General features: G+C 42.8%; 1 protein-coding gene across 10 annotated transcripts in view; it reads left to right on the top strand.

Annotated features, from left to right (window-relative positions):
* Positions 1 to 111: 111 nt before the first annotated feature.
* Golgb1 (golgin B1) overlaps positions 112 to 21,843 on the top strand; it is a 66,458-nt gene continuing 44,726 nt past the window's right edge. For 6 of the 10 annotated variants that reach the window (XM_076548821.1, XM_076548830.1, XM_076548827.1 and 3 more), the window contains exons 1-6: positions 112 to 4,696; positions 11,289 to 11,440; positions 12,781 to 12,875; positions 14,337 to 14,477; positions 14,655 to 14,807; positions 15,101 to 15,229. In XM_076548821.1, coding sequence (XP_076404936.1) covers positions 12,783 to 12,875; positions 14,337 to 14,477; positions 14,655 to 14,807; positions 15,101 to 15,229 — 516 coding nt within the window. In that variant the 5' untranslated portion in view covers positions 112 to 4,696; positions 11,289 to 11,440; positions 12,781 to 12,782. The remainder of the gene's footprint in view (positions 4,697 to 11,288; positions 11,441 to 12,780; positions 12,876 to 14,336; positions 14,478 to 14,654; positions 14,808 to 15,100; positions 15,230 to 21,843) is intronic. The other 4 variants (XM_076548823.1, XM_076548826.1, XM_076548829.1 and 1 more) reach the window with 2 other exon arrangements.

The raw sequence follows: 21,843 nt of genomic DNA on the forward strand, positions 1-21,843 counted from the left end.
TGTCTACATGTCTGTCTGTGTGAGGGTGTTGGATTCCGTGGAACTAGAGTTACAGACAGTTGTGAACTGCCGTGTGGATGCTGGGAACTGAACCTGGAGCCAGTGATCTTAACTACTGAGCTGCCTCTCCAAACCCCCCAAATAATGCATTTTTTAAAGACTGGGTGTCATCATTTAACTCTGGCTGGCTTCAAACTCACAGCGATCTACCTGCTTCTGCCTTCCAGTGCTGGGATTAGAGGCATATACCACCATGCTTAGCTGTTGGATTTGTGTATTTCCTTTTAGAAATGATAAAACGGAAAATAAGTTCAATTACTGTTTGTTTTTGTTTTTGTTTTACTTTTATTTTTATTCGAGTATGAGAGTGTGTCTGTGTAACGATGCTGAGGTCTGTATGCAAAACATCCAGAAGAGGGTGTCAGATTCCCCCAGAGCTCAAGGGGGTTGTGAGACACCAGACATTGGTACTGAGAACCTGATGTGAGTCATCTGCAAGAGCAAGTGCTCTTAACTACCCGGCTATCTCTCCAACCCCTGACACTGTTTTTCAATGAAATAGTCTTTAATTGGCCGCTTCTTTTTCTAATCTATAAGATGATATGCTTCATTGGTATAGATTATACCTGTGGTATATACAGTATACATTGTATATATAGATAATATATGTGTGTGATATACTTACGTGCAACTTATATATTTGACAAATATTTGAATAAATGTTAAATTGAAGATAAAATACATCTGGAAGACACACAAGCTGTAGGAAAGTTTTGGGATGTCTATTTGGCATAGGGGAAGATGAGGAGGGGCCTTGAGAAAACTGTCCAGAGGATTAAACCTGAAGAGTGAGACCATTTTTTTAAATTTTTTATTCTTTCTTAATTCCTACATGTTTGCAATGCATTTTGATAGGGAACACTCTTACTTTCTCTTATCCCCCTCCCAGTTCCTCTAGAAAACTCCCAAGCAACCCCCTCCTACTTTCATGTTTTTAAAAAGCAAACAAAACTATTTGAGTTTAATTACGGTTGCCTGCATTTGCATGGGTGATGGATTGTTTACCAAATCATGGGCAATTTACTAATGGTGCCCTCATTGAAAAAGATTGATACTCGTCCCCGAAATGCATTAACTCCAATTAGTTATTTGACTAGGAGTGGGGCCTCATTTGCTCCTCCATCCATGCTGCAATGTTGACAAGGCTTCATCTTGAGCGATATTATGAAAGTTACCATAGTGCAACAGCCATGTTATGTCCAGAAGACAGCTTATCAAGGCCCTTCTCCCTATCCTCCAGTTTTTAAATTCTTACTGCCTCCTCTTCTGTGACATTCTCTAAGCCATGGTGGTGGGGAGTGATACTGATGTCCTTTTCAAGGCTGAGTACTCGATGGTCCCTTATTCTCAGTCCTTTGACTAGTTGCAAATTTCTGTATTCACCTTTGCTCATGGCAAAAAGAAACATCACTACTCAGTGGGTATACACATATTTACAAGGCAATGTGGAAACATGTCCGTTCAGCAAAACAATAGATGTTCCTTCCTAGTGTTTATACCTTCCAGCTAAGGGCTTTTGACCAGATTTACAGTACCAGACATGAATTCCCTTTTGTAGAGCATGCCTGAATCCAACCAGAAAGAGATTGGGTAACTTCCAAAACATTCATGCCATTGTAGCATGGTTGCACCAGTTGGGCACATCTTATGTGGTAGGCCAGTATTGCAGCATGCAGGGTCCACTGTAGTCTAAAACCAATGCTAACTTCTTTCCCAGCAGCCCAGATCATCATTTCTAGCACTACAAAGGCTAGTCAGTTTCCAGGTCAGTCTCAGTTTTATTTCTCTGTTCTGTAAGGAAAGTGTGTATGTTCTATTATACAGTTTCACCATCTAGTTCTGGTGGACAACCAAGAGTAATTGAAGTAGCTTGTATTGTCTGGGTTTCTGAGCCCTCCTTGACCAATAACTCGTAGGGAGATATCCCATACTTAGCACTGGGATTTGCTGAAGAACCCATGGGCATGGGAACAGCATTATCCACCCATGCAAAGTCCTTTGTTTAAACTCCATTTTAGAAATCCAGTATGTCTTAAAATTAGCTTACAAATAAATCAGCTTACAAATAAATTAGCTTACAAATAAAAAGGCTTCCCATAATCTTAGTTTGGGTTTGCTATCTTCTCACCCCTTCCTAACATCTCCATTCCCATACCCTTTCCACTCAGACTTTTCCGCCTTCATTATTTCTCTTTCACACACATCTCCACCCTTGCACTTTAAGCCTCTCAATCCCCAACATCCCTTTTCTAATATTACATGTGTGCTGCGGCATAGGACTTTTTTTCCCTCAACTTTTCCTCACTATACTTGTAATTAGAGAAACAATCATTCCTTTTTTAAAATAATACTCATCACTGTGTATGATATGTGTATATGATTTCCACGGCACATGTGGAGTCAGAGGACAACTTTTTTTCCCCCCTTTCACCTTCATGTAGAGTCCAGGGATCAAAACTGGATCATCACATTTTACCTATAGAACCATCTCATGGGCCCAAAATGATCATGAGACACCAGAGTGATGCAAACTTCTTTGGTTTCAGAATACTATGCAAATGTCTTTGCGTAAAACAGCATACCATTTTATATAGTCAACATGCTCCTTGCCTATCAGTTCATATGACCATTGTCAAATATCCCAGTCAATCCACATATGATGCTGCACTGACCCCCACTGTTCTCCACTCTCATTTGGTGTCAATTCCTAATTATTTGCTTTTGGGAGAGACGTTGGAGACACAGACTGACTCACTCATCATGCTGGCCTGGAATTCCATTCGTAAACCAAATTGGTTTCAAATTCAGAAATCTGCCTGCCTCTGTCTCCCAAGTGTTGGGATTAAAGTCAAGTGCCACCACACCTGGATAATTCCTAAATTACCCTTTTGCTATCTCAATCAATGTCTCAGCCAATGTGCTGCCAGTGAGTTGCATTTTAAACCATTTTGAGTCCTTCATTGATTTTTGAAGGTTTAAAGAGCTCATCTCATCTCTAACCTCTCCACATTTCCACATTTCATTTCCTTTGAGGTCACTGCAATTCTCTGTGAATAACCAGTCTAGAACTGCCCAAGAGACGGTGGGGCCATAACTACCAGATAATTTTCCAACTTCTGTATGGACATATCTTAAAACTGAAAGATCTAAATGAAAGTATACAAAGATAAAATTTACTTTTTTCCGAGACAGGATTTCTCTGTGTAGTTTTGGAGCCTGTCCTGGAACTCGCTGTGTAGTACAGGCTGGCCTCGAACTCACAGAGATCCGCCTGCCTCTGCCTCCCGAGTGCTGCGATTAAAGGCGTGTGGCACCACTGCCCAGCAAAATTTACTTCTTATCCTGAGCTCTGTCCCTTCCCCCACAACGTTGTATAAATCAGTCTTTTGAAGTTTATTATATTTAAATTAAAGATAATCACACATAACTTATTGCTTCAAGGGACATTTAGTACACCCTGTATACTATTCTGGGACCTGGAGATACAACTGAGATCAAAAGAGACAAAAACATCAGGATTTCTTAAACTAGTGATAAGACAATAAGATGTTAGGTAGCAAAAGATATCCAGTAAATATAGGAACTACAATTTTAAATGAATAGGTAGGAGATGTTACTGAGCTACTATTTGGGCCTCAAAAGATGAAGTGATCACTAGGATGAGATTGCAAATATAGTGAGTGAGCTAGCTGAGTGCTTGGTGCATAATGAGATTCAATCAATTCACATTAACATTCTTATGAAGGATGTCTGAAATCATTAGGAAGGAGTTGGCTAGGTTTCTGCCCCCTCCGCCGTCTTAGGATGAAGGAGCACTTGATGAGTACTGTCTGTCTCTTGTTGGAGCTCCTCAATGACTCATCCCAGAGCCTGAGCCCTTAAACCTCAGTTTGCTTATCCCAGCTAAAGCGCCAATTTCCAACCCTTTACAATCTCTCACACTCACATCTTGAGCGGTGTCAGCAAAGGATGCCTTGTGACGTCATGCTGTGGTCCGAGCTCCATTACTAAAGTGCAGTTTGTCTTTGGCTAGCCATGTCTCTGATTCTCATATTTTTCCATCACAAAGTTAAAACGCCATGCAAGTCTCAGGCTCTACCAAGGGTTGATTCTCACACATATCCCAATACTAGCCGCTAGCGTCCCTAGTCCAAAGCTCCTCAGAAGCCAAGGCCATGGTCGCTAGCAAGAGCAACACTATGTGATAAAGCAGGGTAAACCGGAACTCCCAAACTACACAGCAGACACCTGATCTTTGCAGACTACCCGCCCCCTCGGCATCGCCGAGCCTTTTGGGATCTTCTTCCGGGTCACACCTCAACACAGACTCATCCGCCATGCCTCTCCTGCCTAGATTCCATTGGTCCCCTCTTTGAGGAAGTGGAAGGCTTTAGGGCGTTGATTGGTGTCTGCCATTGTGACGCGATTAGTTACACACAAGGCGTGCCTGGTCGCCGTGGTAACGGCCCGTGAGCGGCTCCGATAGGCCGACGTCTCAGTCCCATTTTCCGTCCCACGGAGAGTGGTTGTGTCCCAGGGGCACGGCGCTTGGAGGCGTTCAGCTTGGGATTTCCTAGCTGACGTGGCTTATGTCGGGCAGGGGGCGGCCGGAGTAGCCCGTGGCGGCCACCTGCAGGTGAGTGGGGTCGGCGGGCTCCGCGGGGAGCTCCGCCACAGGCCTGCCGCGGGGCCGCTGGCCAAGGGACACGGGCAGCGGCTGCCGGCCGGCCGCCCCGCCCCTCCGGGCTCCGCCGCCGTCACCTGCCCGGCCTAGGTGGGTCACCCGGGGCTTCCCCCCCTCTACCCCACCCCGCCGTAAGCGACCCGGGAGCACGGACACCCAGGCGGCCAGCAGGGTCGGTTCTCCCCCGGGGGGGGAGAGCCCCAGAGGCGGGCGAGCTGGCCAGCCCTTGGCGTGCACGGCCCTGTGTCCGAGCGGCCTCTGGAAGCCAGGCTGGGCACGCAGCCGAGGACGCCGGACGGAGCCTGCTCCAGCCCTGAGCTCCGGCCCCCGAACAAACTTTGTGCCCCGCGGCGGCGGCGGCGGCGGCGGCAGCGGCAGCGGCAGCGGCGGGACTCCAAGTAGGCAGAGGACAACGATGTTCCACGCAGGATCCTGCTGATGCTAACGGGTTGGGAAAGAGGAGGGAGGAGAGTTGATCCAGGAGTCAGAGGTGTTCACAGGAAAGGGACCTGTGAACAGGGAGTTCTGGAGGAAAAAAACCACCTCGGTTTGGCCGTGTGGGCTGGGCTGGTGTTGGTTGATGTGTCACAGGAATGCGAACAGGAGGGTGAGTGAGTCCCTTAGGCGATTGGAGAAACCATTTGCCTGGTTTATTTAAAGCGCTGCAGTTGGTCTGTGGAGAGAGGGCCGTTGTGAGGGTGGGACAGATATTTAAAATCATGGGTAGTAAACACGTTGACTTTTGGAGATAGTTGGAAGCTCTCCAGGCGCTTTGAGGACGACCTTCCAGATTTGGGTAAGATGACAGTGAAAAAGTTTGTAACCGTGTCGAGTCCTTTCCAGAAATATGAGTTAATAAGGTGTGGATGGTCGGAATGGCTGTTACGGGTCAGGTTCCGGAAATATTGTTAGAAAAATGAGACGATTTGGAATAGGTACGGGGGAAAAAAATGGAAGATAACTCAAAAGTTTCAGGGCTAAAAGTATACCCAAGTGGTAGAGCTCTTGCCTCCAGGAGTTGAAGCGTTGTGTATTCATTACACTGCGTTTACTTCCTTGATCCTGGAAGGACCATTCCATGCTTCCTTCTTCGCTGGAGTTACATTTGACTACATTAGTAGTTCCTGAAGTTTTTAATTGCATATGCTATAGGTAAAACATTTTGAGCCTATTCCTCCTAAATATGTTTATTTTGTTTTATATAATATTAAGTATATAGTATATTTTGGATAATGTGTGAATACCTATGTAAATATGCCACATGTTTATAAAAATACAAACTAGGGAAATTAAGTGAAACATAACGAAAATCTGGCCCAACTCAACAGAATTTGAAGATCACATAGAAGGTGCTTCCTTGGTTTCTCAAGACAGCTGTCAGCATTTCTGAGGATTCCCACGTTTTTGGGGGGTGGGCTTTCCATTCTACTGTAAGATGTAAAAATAATCATCTTAACTTTTGGATTGACTTTTGAAGTTCATCTCTTTCCCTGCCGCCCCCACCCATTTGAATTAAAGAGATGCTGATACTCCCATATATCATTAACTTCTCTTGGTTGCCTATTAGGAATAAGTTATTTGTGAGACATCTCACCACTGATTATTACATACCGTCCCTTAGTAACAAGCCTGTGAAGAGCACCCTGGGCTGCCTGAGACCCCTCCCCCCCCCTTTCAGGGCTGGAATCAATGCATGCTAGGCAACCATTGTTACACCCTCAGCCCTTTCATATTCTTTCTCATTTTAATGATTTTAGGATCAATTATATATGCCTTTGATAAAAGGAAATTCAAAACCAAAGAGAATAATAATGTAAACCACAATTCTACCTACTTACCTCTGTCTCCATTCCCCACTCCAGAAATCAGCCAGGTAAATAATATGCCCCTAAGAGATGTTCTGACCGCTAAAGCACATATGTAATACATACATGTAATACATACTTCTCCTCATGTGAGTCACAGTGCATCTTTCTGTCACTTAATATTATACAGTCTCTCTGATCTTAACGTCTGAAACATGAAGGGTTCAAAAATAAAGCTTGGTGAGTATTCATATGCTAACAGAAAATTCAACACCATGAAACTTCATGCACAAATTATTAAAAATACTATATAAAATTGCCCTCAGTCTGTGTGTGTTAAATATATATATATGTAATATAAATGATTTTTGTGTTTAAACTTAGGCCCTGTTCCCAAGATGGTTCTTTATATGTGTACAATATTCCAGAATCCAAAGCATTTCAAAATCTGAAAAGAATTTTTACACAGCAATTGAGTCTGTATAAAATGCGTTTTCAGTAAGCACGAGCAGAAAACACACTATTCTCTCAGGCAGCTATACAGCATTCCCTTGTAGAAATTCAAAAAATACAGTTAGCAGTCTCCCCTGGATGGGCGTTTAGATTGTTTCCAGTCACAAGCAGTCAAACATGGCTGCGATGACGTCTTTGTGTCTGTGTGAGCCTATGTGTGGAAAAGTAATAAATTATGTAAGGGCTTACTGCTATGAATCGTCAGGTTGGCTTATGCACTTACTACTCAGAAAAATAAGGTCGCCCACATCGCTATTAACATGGTGCCCTCACACGCATCCCTGTTTTCATCCTGGATGAAGGATGTAGGGTGAGGAAGTCACTCAGAAAAAGAGATGTCTTTGTGTGTCTCTACCAACTGAGCTTTGTAGAGTGGCGTTACTGGATGAGTTACTTAAATTCCCTGTCTTAGTTTTCTCATCTTAAAATGAGGGCTACTGATAGTACCTCTTTTTAGCGTTTTTGGATAAAATAAACAGTGAGGATAAGTAGGTCTATGTAAAGGCCTAGAGCATTGCTTGCTGGGCAGGGCTTGTGTCTGTATGCTATAGTTACCATTTATTTCTAAGTTAACAAAAAGTTTTGCTTTTCTAATTGTAAAGGAATAGCCTAATATCGAATATGATTTTTCTAGCTATAGTAGCAACACTGTCCTATTAATTCTTCAGCCTGGTTGTGGATCACTTTGAAAGTTAAGAACTCAAAACCACTGAGGTGCAATCAAATATGCATGAAATGAACTTGAGTGGCTCAGTGATGTACTGTGGGCATGTGATTCAAATTCCAAAGCAAGTGATGCGGGAGTATGTACACACAGGCACACGCTTCTGCTATTTATTTTGCTTATATTCCTGCGCATGTTGTACTATGTTCTCTGTGGTTAGGGATGTGCCATCTATTTCCTTATTATTATAATTCCTAGTGAAACACTACATACCTGATACATATTTTTTAAAATAATAATTGTCAATAAACAGTGAAGGCTTTGAGAAAATAAACTTTTTTATTTTTGTTTCTACTTTATTTTAAATTTTATTTTATTTGTATGGGCATTTTGCCTGCATGTATGTCTGTGCACTATGTGTGTGTCTAGTGTCCCTGGAATCTAAAAGTGGGTGCCAGATCCCCTGGAACTGGAGTTACAGATAGTTGTGAGCCACCATGTGAGTGCCAGGGATCAAACCCAGGTTTTCTGGGAGAGCAGCCAGTGATCTTAACCACTGAGCCATCTCTCCAGCCCAAGGCTTTTTATTTGAATTCATAGTACTTCATATAATTTCGGGTCTTGTGGCAGGGAGTGTGTGGCGAGCATGGACTTGAAGAGCTTGTTTTTTTTTTTTGTTTTTGTTTTTGTTTTTTGCCTGTTTTATAAATGCTTGGCCTTCACATGGAGCTCTGTTTTAGTTTTCTGTTTAACAGTGCTTTGTAAAATGATAGCAGTCACATTTTCCTTGTGTGACTTTTTCACCACAGTGTTTTCCATTTGCCGATTCTGACAGTGTGTTTGTGTTTCGGGATGAGCCTTTTAGAAGGGATACCCATCTTGCTCCATTTAGCGTTCATGCCCGTGGCTTCCTGGCCTTTGAGCTATACAAAGCTCCCAGCTGTGTGAAAGATGCCTTCTCTTTGGCATGCTGTAGTCTCAGTCCCAGAACCCACTCTTGGGCTGTGGAACTGCGTTAGTTGTCTCTAACTAGTCCTTATTCTTCATCTCAAGGTGAAGGAGTTGACGTTGACAAGGTAAAGTGACTGAGGAGCACATGTGATAGAGCCATGGCGTGCTGAGCCAGGAAGCTGTTACTAGCTTTACATCATGCTTTTTCTACATTGCCATCCCCTTCCCATCAACCTCGGGGATTTTTTTCAGTCAGTCCATCTTATCTTTTAATGACAGTGTACAAAATATTTAAGATACAGTGCTTCGGGTGGGTACGTACACATGTGTTGCATCCTAACGTACTTTATTTTTACGTTTCTCTAAAGAAGTTATAGCTTAAAAACATTGAGGAGTCCTATGCTTGAGATTCCAGTACTTTTCTCATTAACCCAAAAAGTAGTACTACCACAGTCCAAGCTACTCAAAGAAGTAAGTGTGGGTGGACCAGCAGGGCTACAGTACAGATGGATTTGGGGATGGGCTGGGGAATCTGAGCTGAAAGTGATGGAAAGCAGCCAACTAGCTAAGTGTTTATAGGTCAGGGTGTGTGACAAAGCCTGGCTTTAAGTCTAGAAACTCCCTTATGAATATGCTAATTACCCTGAGTTGATTACCGCCCACAGTATGCCTGAATCTCAACATCATATACCTTATAGACTATATAGATATATAACAATAAAAATAAGAATGAAAACTTTCTTATGGGTGTCTCTAAACATAATTGTTTAACAATTTCTGTTAACTTTTCTTAAAAGCCCTTCTTGGGCCGGGCGTGGTGGCGCACGCCTTTAATCCCAGCACTCGGGAGGCAGAGCCAGGCGGATCTTTGTGAGTTCGAGGCCAGCCTGGGCTACCAAGTGAGCTCCAGGAAAGGCGCAAAGCTACACAGAGAAACCCTGTCTCGAAAAAACCAAAAAAAAAAAAAAAAAGCACTTCTTATTGGAAAACAAAACACACATAAAGAAAACCATACTAAAATATATGTAGTTTCATAAGTTACTGTAACAAATATGACTTGGTTAACCATTCTAGAAGCCCTTCCATATGACCTGTCCCATTCATAGCCCTCTCTCCCTAAAATAATCACTTCCTTGTGGTTTCCTCATAGTTTTAGTATCCATTTGGGAATCTTGCCCTTTTCACACTCGATACACCTCCCCTCTCTCCTACAATCATCTATTGAGAAACATAGGTCCTTCGATTAGGGCCTAGAGAGATTGCTCAGTGGTTAAGAGCACTAGCTGCTCTTTTGGAGAACCTAAGCTTGATTCCCAGCACCCACATGGCAGGCAGCTCACAACCGCCTGTAACTCCATTTCCAGGAGATCTAAAGGCTCTGTGCTGGATTTGTGAGCCCTGCATGCACATAATGCATAGATGTGCGTGTAGGCAAAACAGCCATACACAAAATAAAATGCAAGCGCCAAAACAAATTCTTAAAAACTTAACAAAGATTAATACAGTAATTAATGCAGTAAGTAAACCCTTAACCCGTACTGTGGTTAAGGGGTTCAAAACCGTGAGTGTTAGTACAGTGCCATGAACTGAACTACAGGTAGACTTCACTTCCATGTCACCATTTCCCACTAATATCCTTTTCCCATTTCAGAATTCAATCTGATGTCTGTCTTTGGATTTAATCAGAGTGGTCTCACTTGTTTTAGTCTTTAGTTTGCTATTGTGCATTGCTGTGAAGAATATAGGTGAGCTGTTTCTAGAATGTCCTGATAAAATCAGGTTTTCCTGGTGTCTGTCATAACCTTGGGTTATGGTTTGTGGGAAGAACACTACAGAGGTAAGGTATTCTCATCACATCAGAGGGTGTATGTTGTGACAGTCTTGTGGTTGAGATGGCATTACTGTGACAAAGTGAACTTAAATATTTGCTCTCCCGGTTTGAGGGTAGGGGAAGCATGGTGGAAGGGGTGTGAGGCAGCTGGTGGCTGTATCCATGGTCAGGAAACAGGAGAAGAACATGGTACTCAGTTCCTTCCTTCCTTCTTCTTCAATCTAAGACCCCAACCCATGGGACAGTGCCACTCATATCCAGGGTAGATTGTACAGCTTCTAACCCTTTCTGGAAACACTCTCAGAGACACAGCCAGAGGTATTCTCATGGTCGTTCTGAATCCAGCTAAGTTGTCAATGGCCATTAGCCATCTCTGTGACTGCTGCATCATTGTACTCTGATCTGTACATCTGTACTCTTTTGAAATGGCTTGCTAAGTCCAGTCCATCCATACTCAGAGAGTGGGACAAAGATCACTTCTCACAGGGGCATGGAGCAGGTGAGGGTGAAATTAAAATCTACTTCTTAAGGGGGTTGTTGTTACGTTAATATTTTGGAATTCTTGTGTAAGGCGATCTGTTTCTTTTACTTTGTTTATTTTGGTATATGTATTTATCAATGTAGACAGGTATATTCTTATTTGAATTACATTTCTTGCTGTGACTTTGATTAACTTATTTTGTGAATCTTTTTATTTTATTGTTTAAATATTTTGTCCATTTTATTTTTTGTGTATGGGTGTTCTGCCTGCATGGATGTCTGTGTGCCATGTGCATGCAGCAGCACCCGAGGAGGTCAGAAGGGAGCATCAGATCCTCTAGGATTGGAGTTGCAGACAGTTGTTGGCGGCTGTGTGGGTGCTGAGCAGCGAACCCTGGGACCTGGAAAAGCAGCTGGTGCTCTTAACCTCTGAGCCGTACCGCGTTCCCATTGTGAGTTATGTTTAGCCTCGCTCAGAGAGAGCTCCTTCAAGTGGGTTCCTTGTGCCCCACTTTCCAGCTCTTCTTCCTGTCTCTGTCTTATGTCTTCTCTGCCCAACACTGAATCACCTGCCGTGTCTTCAAGTGGGAGCCTTTTATGTCATGCGGTGTTTGCGTAGCCTATATTTTGTTAAAGAATTTGAATCCTTTGTTGTGACCATGGGGAACATGGTCTATGGTAAGTTGTCTTTTCTCATAGGATTCTTCTTTCATATTACTTATTGTATTGCTGACCTCGTGAAATAAGTTGCATAGTGTTGCCTCCTATCTTCTGGAAACGACGTAAACTGATACGATTCAGTCCTCACCAGCTGCCACTCACTGGTGGAGCCCTCTTGACCTGGATTTTTCCTCTTTCAGAAAATTTTAAATAAAATATAAACCCAGCATCATCTCATGTATGCGTGCTTATGCAGATATAGATGTATTGCCATACATTCAGCTGAATGTGTTCAGACTCTAGCTTTTTTCCCTTGACATTTGGGAGCTTGTACCCGCTAAAGGACTGGCTCGTTTTACCTACTTTTTTGACATTATGGATGTAGGAGTATTTGTGTTTTCTCTTAATGTATGGCAGGTCAGTAGTGATGTTACATTTTCATTGGTGATATCAGTTGAAAAAAATTCTCATGCTTCGTCATCCTTATTGCTCTTTTCTGAGAACAGCCTTTGTTTTATGGGCTTTAATTTTCTGTTTACTGATTTTTGCTCTAGGCTGTATTTCCTCTTTTCTGCTTATGTTGCTTTTTGTTTCTCTAATTCCTTGCAGAACAAGCATAAGATACTGATTTCAGTCATTTACTAATTAGATATTTAGACCCCATTTTGAACAGTGACTTTGCTGACATCACACAGTTTGTCAGGAAAACTACATGAAAGAATGGGATCGGGGACACATGAAAGGGGAAATTCTGTTACATCTTGGTGCTTAATTGGAAATCAGAAAAGGGTAAATCTGGAAGAAGGAAAACTTAAGGTTTTTGTTTACCAGTGGAAAAAAGGCATTAAAGACAGCCTTTAAGACATACTTGACAATTACGTCCTTGTATTTAAGGATTGTGTTCTTGCATTTTACTTTTCAAGTTGATCCTGGTGATGGCACTTACAATATGGCCCCTGAGCAGGCCAGGGTGTGGCTGTACTTTACACACTGCCTGGATGTGTAAATCCACACCTTATTTCACGTAGGTGATATGGGTACCAATGTCTAGCGGCACCTGTCTGCTGCATTCATTCTCTAGCTGCCTTTCTGTTTTTACTGATTGTTGCATTTTCTTTTCTTTCACCCGCAGAGATGCTGAGTCGATTAACAGGATTGGCGAATATTGTTATTCATGAATTATCAGGAAATAGTGCTGACCAGAGCATGACAGCTCGTTTAGAAGCTGTGAGTAACTCTGTCCAGATCCAAACTGATGAGACCTCCGTGCTGGGTTTTTCTGAGGAGTATACCTTAAGCTAGAGGAGTGTGGGCAACCTTCCCCAGGCAGAGTAGAAGTGATGGTGAAGAAAACTGCTGCGACTCTGGAAATGAACGTCTGCTGAGGATTGTTAGCCCGAGAGCTGTGGGGACTGAAACCGAGTCGAGAGGAGCTTGGAAAGATGGTCTCTGTTGGCTGCTTGGCCTGTTTAGGACCATGTTGTCTTAAGAAGTCGTTGTCACCATCTTCCTCCTCCAACTCCACCCCTTCCTCCTCCCACTCTCCCTCCCCTCCCTCCTCCCACTCCTCTCCTTCCTCCTCCCACTCCTCCCCTTCCCCTCCCACTCTCCTCCCTCCTCCCACTCCTCTCCTTCCTCCTCCCACTCCTCCCTTTCTCCCTCCCACTCCTTCCCTCCCTCCTCCTACTCCTCTCCTTCCCCCTCCCATTCCTCCCCTCCCTCCTCCTACTCCTCCCCTTCCCCCTCCCACTCCTCTCCTTCCTCCCACTCCTCCCCTTCCCCCTCCCACTCCTCCCCTCCCTCCTCCTACTCCTCCCCTTCCCCCTCCCACTCCTCTCCTTCCTCCCACTCCTCCCCTTCCCCCTCCCACTCCTCCTCCCCTCCCTCCTCCTACTCCTCTCCTTCCTCCCACTCCTCCTCCAACTCCTCCCCTTTTCCCACTCCTCCCCTTCCTCCTCCTTGGGAACATAACTCCTGGTTCATGGGAAAGGTGTAAAGAGTAAACGGGGAGACTGGAGCACCATTTTTGTTTGAACACATCTGTCTGTTTCTATAAATCCGCTTACCTTTCTTATAGTTGGCATTGTATTTTCTGACCCTTAAGGATTCAAAAGAAGTCCACCAGCTTTTTGAAAGACAAGCAACAAACTAAATGGTTAAGGGGTGTTTTTTTTTTTTTTTAATTTTCAAATAACTTCTTTTTTTATTTTATTGAATTTATTTTGTTTGAGACAGGGTCTCATGTCTCCCAAGCTGGCCCCAGCTTGCTATGCAGCTAGCCAAAGATGACCTTGGACTCCTGATCTTTGAGCCTATGCCTTCTGGGTGTTGGGGTCATGGTTGTGTGGTGCTGGGAATTGAAGCCAGGCTTTAGTGCATGCGAGGCATTCACTGCCAGCTAAGCCACAGCTCTAGCCCTTAGCTCATCTCTAATTTTAAATTTGGGGTTTCTCTGCTCAATAATATGTAATCCTTGCCTCACTTTATTTTCCTCTTTGATAAAATTAGAATAATAAAACTTTAAGTTTGACAAAATACGTACTGTATTGTAATGGTGAGGAACAGTGCTGCGGGATTGGTTAGGGCTCAGTTTCGAAAGAGAGGAGTTGGGCAGAGGCTGAGGTGATTCCTGAGAGTCGGTGATGCTTTTCCCTGTGCATTATTTTTATTGTGTTATGTCTACCACAGGAATCTGATATGGAGTTAAATAATAGCATATCAGAGGATGTTCTGGAACGCCTATCTGATGCGGAGAAGCTAGTGGTGGAGTTAAAAGAGATCATTCGGCAGAAAGACCTTCAACTCCTGCAGAAAGATGAAGCTCTGCAGGTACTGTTGGTTGTTCGGCCACTGGCTGAGCATTTGCTAAAGACAGGTCATTCTCTTAGAGTGTTCGAGAACCTGGGTCTTATTCCTAAGGGCTGTAGGCCTGCCGCCTGCCAGAAGTAAGCTGTGTGCTAGGTAAACAGTGAACACTCCCTTATTGTCTCCATTGCTCTGTGGCAGGAGGAACGAAAAGCTGCCGATACCAAAATGAAAAAAATAAAACTGCTCTCGAAAGCGAAGATCACGTCTTTGAATAAACATATAGAAGAACTGAAAGCTCAAGGAGAGGCTGCTTCGCCTACGGATCCCCAGGCAGTGGAGCGGCTCTCCGAGGTATGAGGACACATTAAAATGTCAATCCCTTTAAAATAGTCAATCTCTTTTAAAATCCTAAGTTTTTTAAAATTGAAAGTCTCTCAACTATGGACTCCAATAATATACATTTCTACTTCAAGAGGGGGAAATCAGGGCAGAGTCACAGTCAAATCAAAGCAAAACCAAATTCCAGCTGTCCAGGATCTGGGATCCACTCACGATCGTCTGGACTCTTCTTAAGGGCTTGGGTTACCTCTCCAGCTCCACCCTCTGCAGTACACTCAATAAAGTGACTTTATTGTATTTTTCAGCATGATGCGAATTCTACAGATGAAGAAACGAAAGGAGAAGAGATCAAACGTGATCTCCAGGAGAAGGAGAAATTAATTAGTGATTTGCAAGCCCAGCTTCACCAGGCACGGGCAGAACAAGCCTTGCAGGTGAGAGTGAGTTACCTCATTATTATTAGGTACAGCCTAATAATAACAGCCAGCGGACGTCATGGTAAATGCCTCTTTCTGCACACCTAGTCGCTATCTCCCGGCACTCAGCACCCCCTGCATGCTCCTCCCTCCCTCCCTCCCTCCTCCCCTCCCTCCCTCCCTTTCTTCCTTCCTTCCATCCTTCCTTCCTTCAAGTCTAGTCTCTTGGTCAGAGCTTGCATTGGGGTGCGGACTTCTTGGTTGTTATTTGCACATACTCACAATATTCTTTGCATACATGGCTCACATGTTTTGAGAAACTCTTGAATTATATGATTTGCAGCCTTTGATCAGCTCAGTTACTTTCATTTTCTTCCTTGCAGACTTCTGTTTTTGTTAACCTTTATTTTTGGCTATATATTTTTTAACCAATTTTTGATAATATTTTTTAGATTTGTCCTTTTTCTTACTTAACTCAAGGCATTCTGCTTTGTGTTTGGTTTTCTCTTCTGAAATGAGTTCTCTTTTATAGCAACAATAAAATTCATGAGTTTTATTACTTTTTTAAACTTTCCTAATTTTAATTTTCCTTTCATGTCCTGTACACTTTTCTTAAACATGTTTAACTCTGAAATAAGTTATAATTTCTTTCAGCATATTGTTCTCCTTATTCTTCATGAGTTTTGTTGTTTTTGAGACAAGGTCTCACATTGTAGTCAGTTTTCCCTGCTTTCCCAGGCAGCCTGTAATTCCAGCCTGTCTCAGCCTCCTGTGTGCTGGAATTACAGTCGCGAGCCACCATGCCTGGCTTTTTAATGACATTATGTAATTATTCATTCTATTTCATGTGTGAATGTTTTTGCTTGCATGTCTATTACATGCACTACATGCATGCTTAGTGCTCATAGAGGTCATGCATGCTTACTTCTCATAGAGGTCAGACGAGGACGTCAGATCCCCTGAACGGAGGTACAGATGGTTCTAGGTGCTGGCAACCAAACCTGGATCCTCTTAGGAAAACAGCAAGTGCTTGTAACTGCCGGGCCATCGCTGAGCCTCTGTAGATACAGATTGTGTATGGTCCTTTGACTGGGTCCTCTTCTGTTCCTATTTCTGTGTGAAGTTAGTTTTTCTAAACATCTAATTTGTTTTAGGAGAAAATTTCACAGACTCCTGTGGTTTTTGTTGCTGTTGTACTTAAGTATACGGGAGCTAGATTTCTCAGATTTGTGGTTTGTCTCCTCCCACCCTTCACTTTGGTCTACACCATCATGGTCCAACAGTACTAGCCAAACACTGTAGTCAACTCACTTTGCCATCACAGGTGAATATGTAAACAAACAGTAGAATGTCTATAGTGAAATGCTAGTTAAAAATGAAAAGGAGGGCCCTCAGAGGTGGACGGGCCCAGCAGCGGCAGCCGACAGGGACATTCAGGCCCAGCGGCAGCCCACAGAGGTAGACAGGCCCGGCGGCGGAGACAAGCAGACACAGGTAGGTCCTCAGCAGCAGCCCACAGAGGTAGATGGGCCTGGCGGCGGTGGCCAACAGGGACATACAGGCTGGGCGGCAGCCGGCAGAGACATACAGGCCCGGTAGCGGCCCGCAGAGGTAGATGGGCCCGGCGGCAGTGACAAGCAGAGGTAGGTAGGCCCGCGGTGGCAGCCAGCAGAGACATACAGGCTTGGCGGGGGCCTGCAGAGGCAGACAGACCCAGTGGCAGCTGACAGGGACATACAGGCCCGGCGGCAGACCGCAGAGGTAGACAGGCCCAGGGACGGAGACAAGCAGACACAGCTTGGAACAGGGACGCCTCTAACCCCAACACCTGGGGAAGAAGTTATCTCCGTGGGATGGAACCAGAATGAATCTGAACACTCCGTCTGAGGACAACCCAGGGCCCAGCTGCTGATCCTGTGAAACCCAACAACTTGGAGGTGTTGATGAGACTACCCTGCTCAGCTGAAACCCATCTGGGAGAGGATTCAGAACCCTACAGTTTGAAGTCGGAAGAAACAAGATCAGCTGAGGAGTTGACGAATGAACAAAACGTGACCTGGGAACACAGAAGAAGGTGCTACCCAGCCACCAAACCAGATCACCAGAATCATAAGTATATACTTCACCGAATGAAATCAGCTGCCCCTGAAGAAGTAGCCCAATAGCACCAATTTAACCAAGAACCCCTACTAAACCAAGACTAAAAATTAGAACAAGAGAGGCACTCTCAGACACAGACACCACCTGCACCTCACAGAGGAAGAGATGAGTAGACGCCAGTGCAAAAATATAGGCAACAACATAAAGACCTATATGGCAACATCAGAACTTAGTGAATCTACACCTGCAAGACCTGAACATACCAAGACAGAAGAAACAGAAGAAATCAACCCTAAAAATGACTTTAAGAAGATGATAGAGGCCCTTAAAGAAGAAATAAAAAATTCCCTTAAAGAGGAAATGAAAAACTCCCTTAAAGAGGAAATAAAAACTTCCCTTAAAGAGGAAATGAAAAACTCCATTAAAGAGGAAATAAAAAAACTCCCTTAAAGAAATGGAAGAAAAAACGAACAAAAAATGGGAAGAAATCAAATCAAGCCAAGAAAAAGCAATTAAACAGATGAAAGAAACATTCCAAGATCTGAAAAATGAATTTGAGACAATAAAGAAAACACATGCTGAGGGAATGCTGGAAATAGAAATCCTGACTAAACGAACAGGAACTACAGAAACAAGCATAACCAACCGATTGCAAGAGATGGAACAGAGAATCTCTGACACTGAAGACACGATAGAGAAAATAGATTCATCAGTCAAAGAAAACACTAAAGACAAAAAAGTCGTAACACAAAACGTCCAAGAAATTTGGGACACCATGAAAAGACCAAACCTGAGAATAATAGGGATAGAAAAAGGAGAAGAATACCAACTCAAAGACACAGAAAATATATTCAACAAAATCATAGAAGAAAACTTTCCTAACCTAAAGAAAGAAATACCTATGAAGATACAAGAAGCTTACAGAACACCAAATAGGCTGGATCCAAAAAAAAAAAAAAAGTCCCCTCGCCACATAATAATCAAAACACTAAACACACAGAACAAAGAAAAAATATTAAGAGCCGCAAAGGAAAAAGACCAAGTAACATATAAAGGCAAACCCATCAGAATAACACCAGACTACTCAATAGAGACTATGAAAGCTAGAAGATCATGGACAAATCTCATGCAGACACTAAGAGACCACGGATGCCAACCCAGACTATTATACCCAGCAAAACTCTCAATCACCATAGGCGGAGTAAACAAAATATTCCAGGATAAAACCAGATTTAATCAATACCTGTCCACAAACCCAGCCCTACAGAAAGCACTAGAAGGGAAAATCCAACCCAAAGAAGCTAAACACATCCATGAAAACTCAGGCAATAGATAATCCCACACCAACATACACCAAAGAAGGACAACACAAAACAACCACAAAAAATAACAGGAATTAACAATCACTGGTCATTAATATCCATCAATATCAATGGTCTCAACTCACCTATAAAAAGACACAGGCTAACAGAATGGATAAGAAAACAGGACCCACCCATCTGCTGCATACAAGAAACACACCTTAACTCCAAAGACAGACACTACCTCCGAGTAAAGGGCTGGGAAAAGGCTTTCCAAGCAAATGGACCTAAGAAACAAGCTGGTGTAGCTATCCTAATATCTAATAAAATAGACTTCAAACTAAAATCAATCAAAAAAGATCAGGATGGACATTACATATTTATCATGGGAAAAATCCACCAAGATGAAGTCTCGATTCTAAACATTTATACTCCAAATACAAAAGCACCCACATTCATAAAAGAAACACTACTAATGTTTAAAACTCACATCAAACCCCACACATTAGTAGTGGGAGATTTTAACACACCACTCTCACCAAAAGATAGATCTACCAGACTGAAACTTAACAAAGAAATAAAGGACCTAACAGATATTATGACTCAAATGGACCTAATAGATATCTACAGAATATTCCATCCTAACACAAAAGAATATACCTTCTTCTCAGCACCCCATGGAACCTTCTCAAAAATTGACCACATGCTAGGCCACAAAACAAATCTCAACAGATACAAAAAATTGGAATAACCTCCTGTATCTTATCAGACCACCACGCCTTAAAGTTAGACCTCAACAACAACAAAAATTATAGAAAACCCACAAACTCATGGAAACTGAATAATGCCCACCTGAAACATCAGTGGGTCAAGGAAGAAATAAAGAAAGAAATTAAAGATTTCCTAGAATTCAATGAAAATGAAAGTACAACATACCCAAACTTATGGGACACTATGTTGGAGAGGATGTGGAGCAAAGGGAACATTCCTCCCTTGTTGGTAGGAATGTAAACTTGTACAGCCACTGTGGAAATCAGTATGGCGGTTTCTCAGAAAATTAGGAATCAAACTACCTCAAGACCCAGCCATCCCACTCTTGGGCATATACCCAAGGAATGCTGATTCATACCATAAAGATACATGCTCAGCTATGTTCTTAGCAGCACTATTTGTAATAGCCAGAACCTGGAAACAACCTAGATGCCCATCAACGGAAGAATGGATGAAAAAAATGTGGTACATATACACAATAGAGTACTACTCAGCAGAGAAAAACAATGAAAGCATGAAATTTGCAGGCAAATGGATGGAACTAGAAAAAATCATCCTGAGTGAGGTAACCCAAACCCAGAAAGACAGTCATGGTATGTACTCACTCATAGGTGGATTCTAGATATAAAATAAAGAACAATCAGACCACAACCCATAGAACCATAGAGGCTATATATATAGCATGGAGGTCCCTAGGATGACTGTAGCTTATAATAAATTTCGGTTTTACTCAATTATTGAAAAAAAAAATAGCCAAATGAATGGAAACACATGAACTATGAACCAAAGGCTGAGGGGCCCCCAGCTGGATCAGGCCCTCTGAATAGGTGAGACAGTTGATTGGCTTGATCAGTTTGGGAGGCAACTAGGCAGTGGGACCAAGTCCTGTGCTCATTGCATGAGTTGGATGTTTGAAATCTGGAGTTTATGCAGGGACATTTGGCTCAGTCTGAGAGGAGGGGACTGGACCTGCCTGGACTGAGTCTACCAGGTTGATCGCAGTCCTCGGGGGAGGACTTGTCCTGGAGGAGGTAGGAATGGGGGGTGGGATGGGGGTAAGGGAAGGGAGTGGGAGGGGGGAGAATAGGGGAACCAGTGGCTGATATGTAGAACTGAATGGTATTATAAAATAATATATATATATATATATATGAATGAAAAGGAATGAGTTATAGATTAGTCTGCCTCCATTTAGAACTTTAAAATGTATAAATCCTTAGTTTTGAATTAGAAAAATTATTCAATTATAATTAAAATAGTTAACTTTATATTTATTCTCCAGTTATTTATCTTGATATCAACTGTTACTCATGCTATCTGCATTAACTATGCAAATAAACACATTACAATATTGCATACAAGTGCAACAAAAAATAATTCAAACTGAGTCAACTTGTTGACATCGATTGTGTATACACTGGTCATTGCATATCACCTTAGCAATTCTCACTTGAGTGCCTAGAGAGATGGCTTAGTGGTTAAGAGCACATAATGGGACTGCTCTTGCAGATGGCCCAGGTTAAGTTCCCAACACTGGCATCAGGTGGCTCATAACCACCAGTAACTCCAGTTTCTAATGATCTGATGTCCTTTGACCTCAACAGGTACCCGTATACATGTGCTGCACATAAACTCATGCAGGCACACATACATGTAGCTAGAGTTTTCCTGCCTTGCCCACAGTCAGGACAAATCTTTGCAAATCTTTGTCACCCGCCAGTCCCACAGCCACTCAGACCCAACCAAGTAAACACAGAGACTTATATTGCTTACAAACTGTATGGCCGTGGCAGGCTTCTTCCTAACTTTTTTTTTTTTTTTTTTTTTTTTTGGATTTTTCGAGACAGGGTTTCTCTGTGTAGCTTTGCGCCTTTCCTGGGACTCACTTGGTAGCCCAGGCTGGCCTCGAACTCACAGAGATCCACCTGCCTCTGCCTCCCGAGTGCTGGGATTATAGGCGTGCGCCACCACCGCCCGGCGCTAACTGTTTTTATAGCTTAAATTAATCCATTTCTATAAATCTATACCTTGCCATGCAGCTCGTGGCTTACCGGCATTTTCACATGCTGCTTGTCCTGGCGGTGGCTGGCAGGAAAACTCTAGCTACACATACGTACATATAAAATTTTAAAATCTTTAAAAAAAAAAAAAAACTCATCTGATAACAGATAAAGTTACGTAGTCAGACCAAAACAGAACTGTAATGAAAAAAATAATAATTCAGCCTTAAATTTTAGTTAAATAATATTAAAATGAAATACTTATTTTAGAGGCATCACCTTTTAAGACTCTTATAGCTTCATGTGGTTAGTTGATACCAAATTATGCAGCATGTGCGTAGAGATTCCTCTCCCCCGCTTTTCTCTCTATTATTCCTACTCAGTTTGAGCTGGGTCTCACCTCATAGCCCAGGCTGGTCTTGCACTGCCAGTCATTCTGTCACAGCCTTCTGTTTATGAA

The sequence above is a fragment of the Peromyscus maniculatus genome, chromosome 12 (genome assembly GCF_049852395.1).
Source record: "Peromyscus maniculatus bairdii isolate BWxNUB_F1_BW_parent chromosome 12, HU_Pman_BW_mat_3.1, whole genome shotgun sequence".
NCBI lineage: Eukaryota > Metazoa > Chordata > Mammalia > Rodentia > Cricetidae > Peromyscus > Peromyscus maniculatus.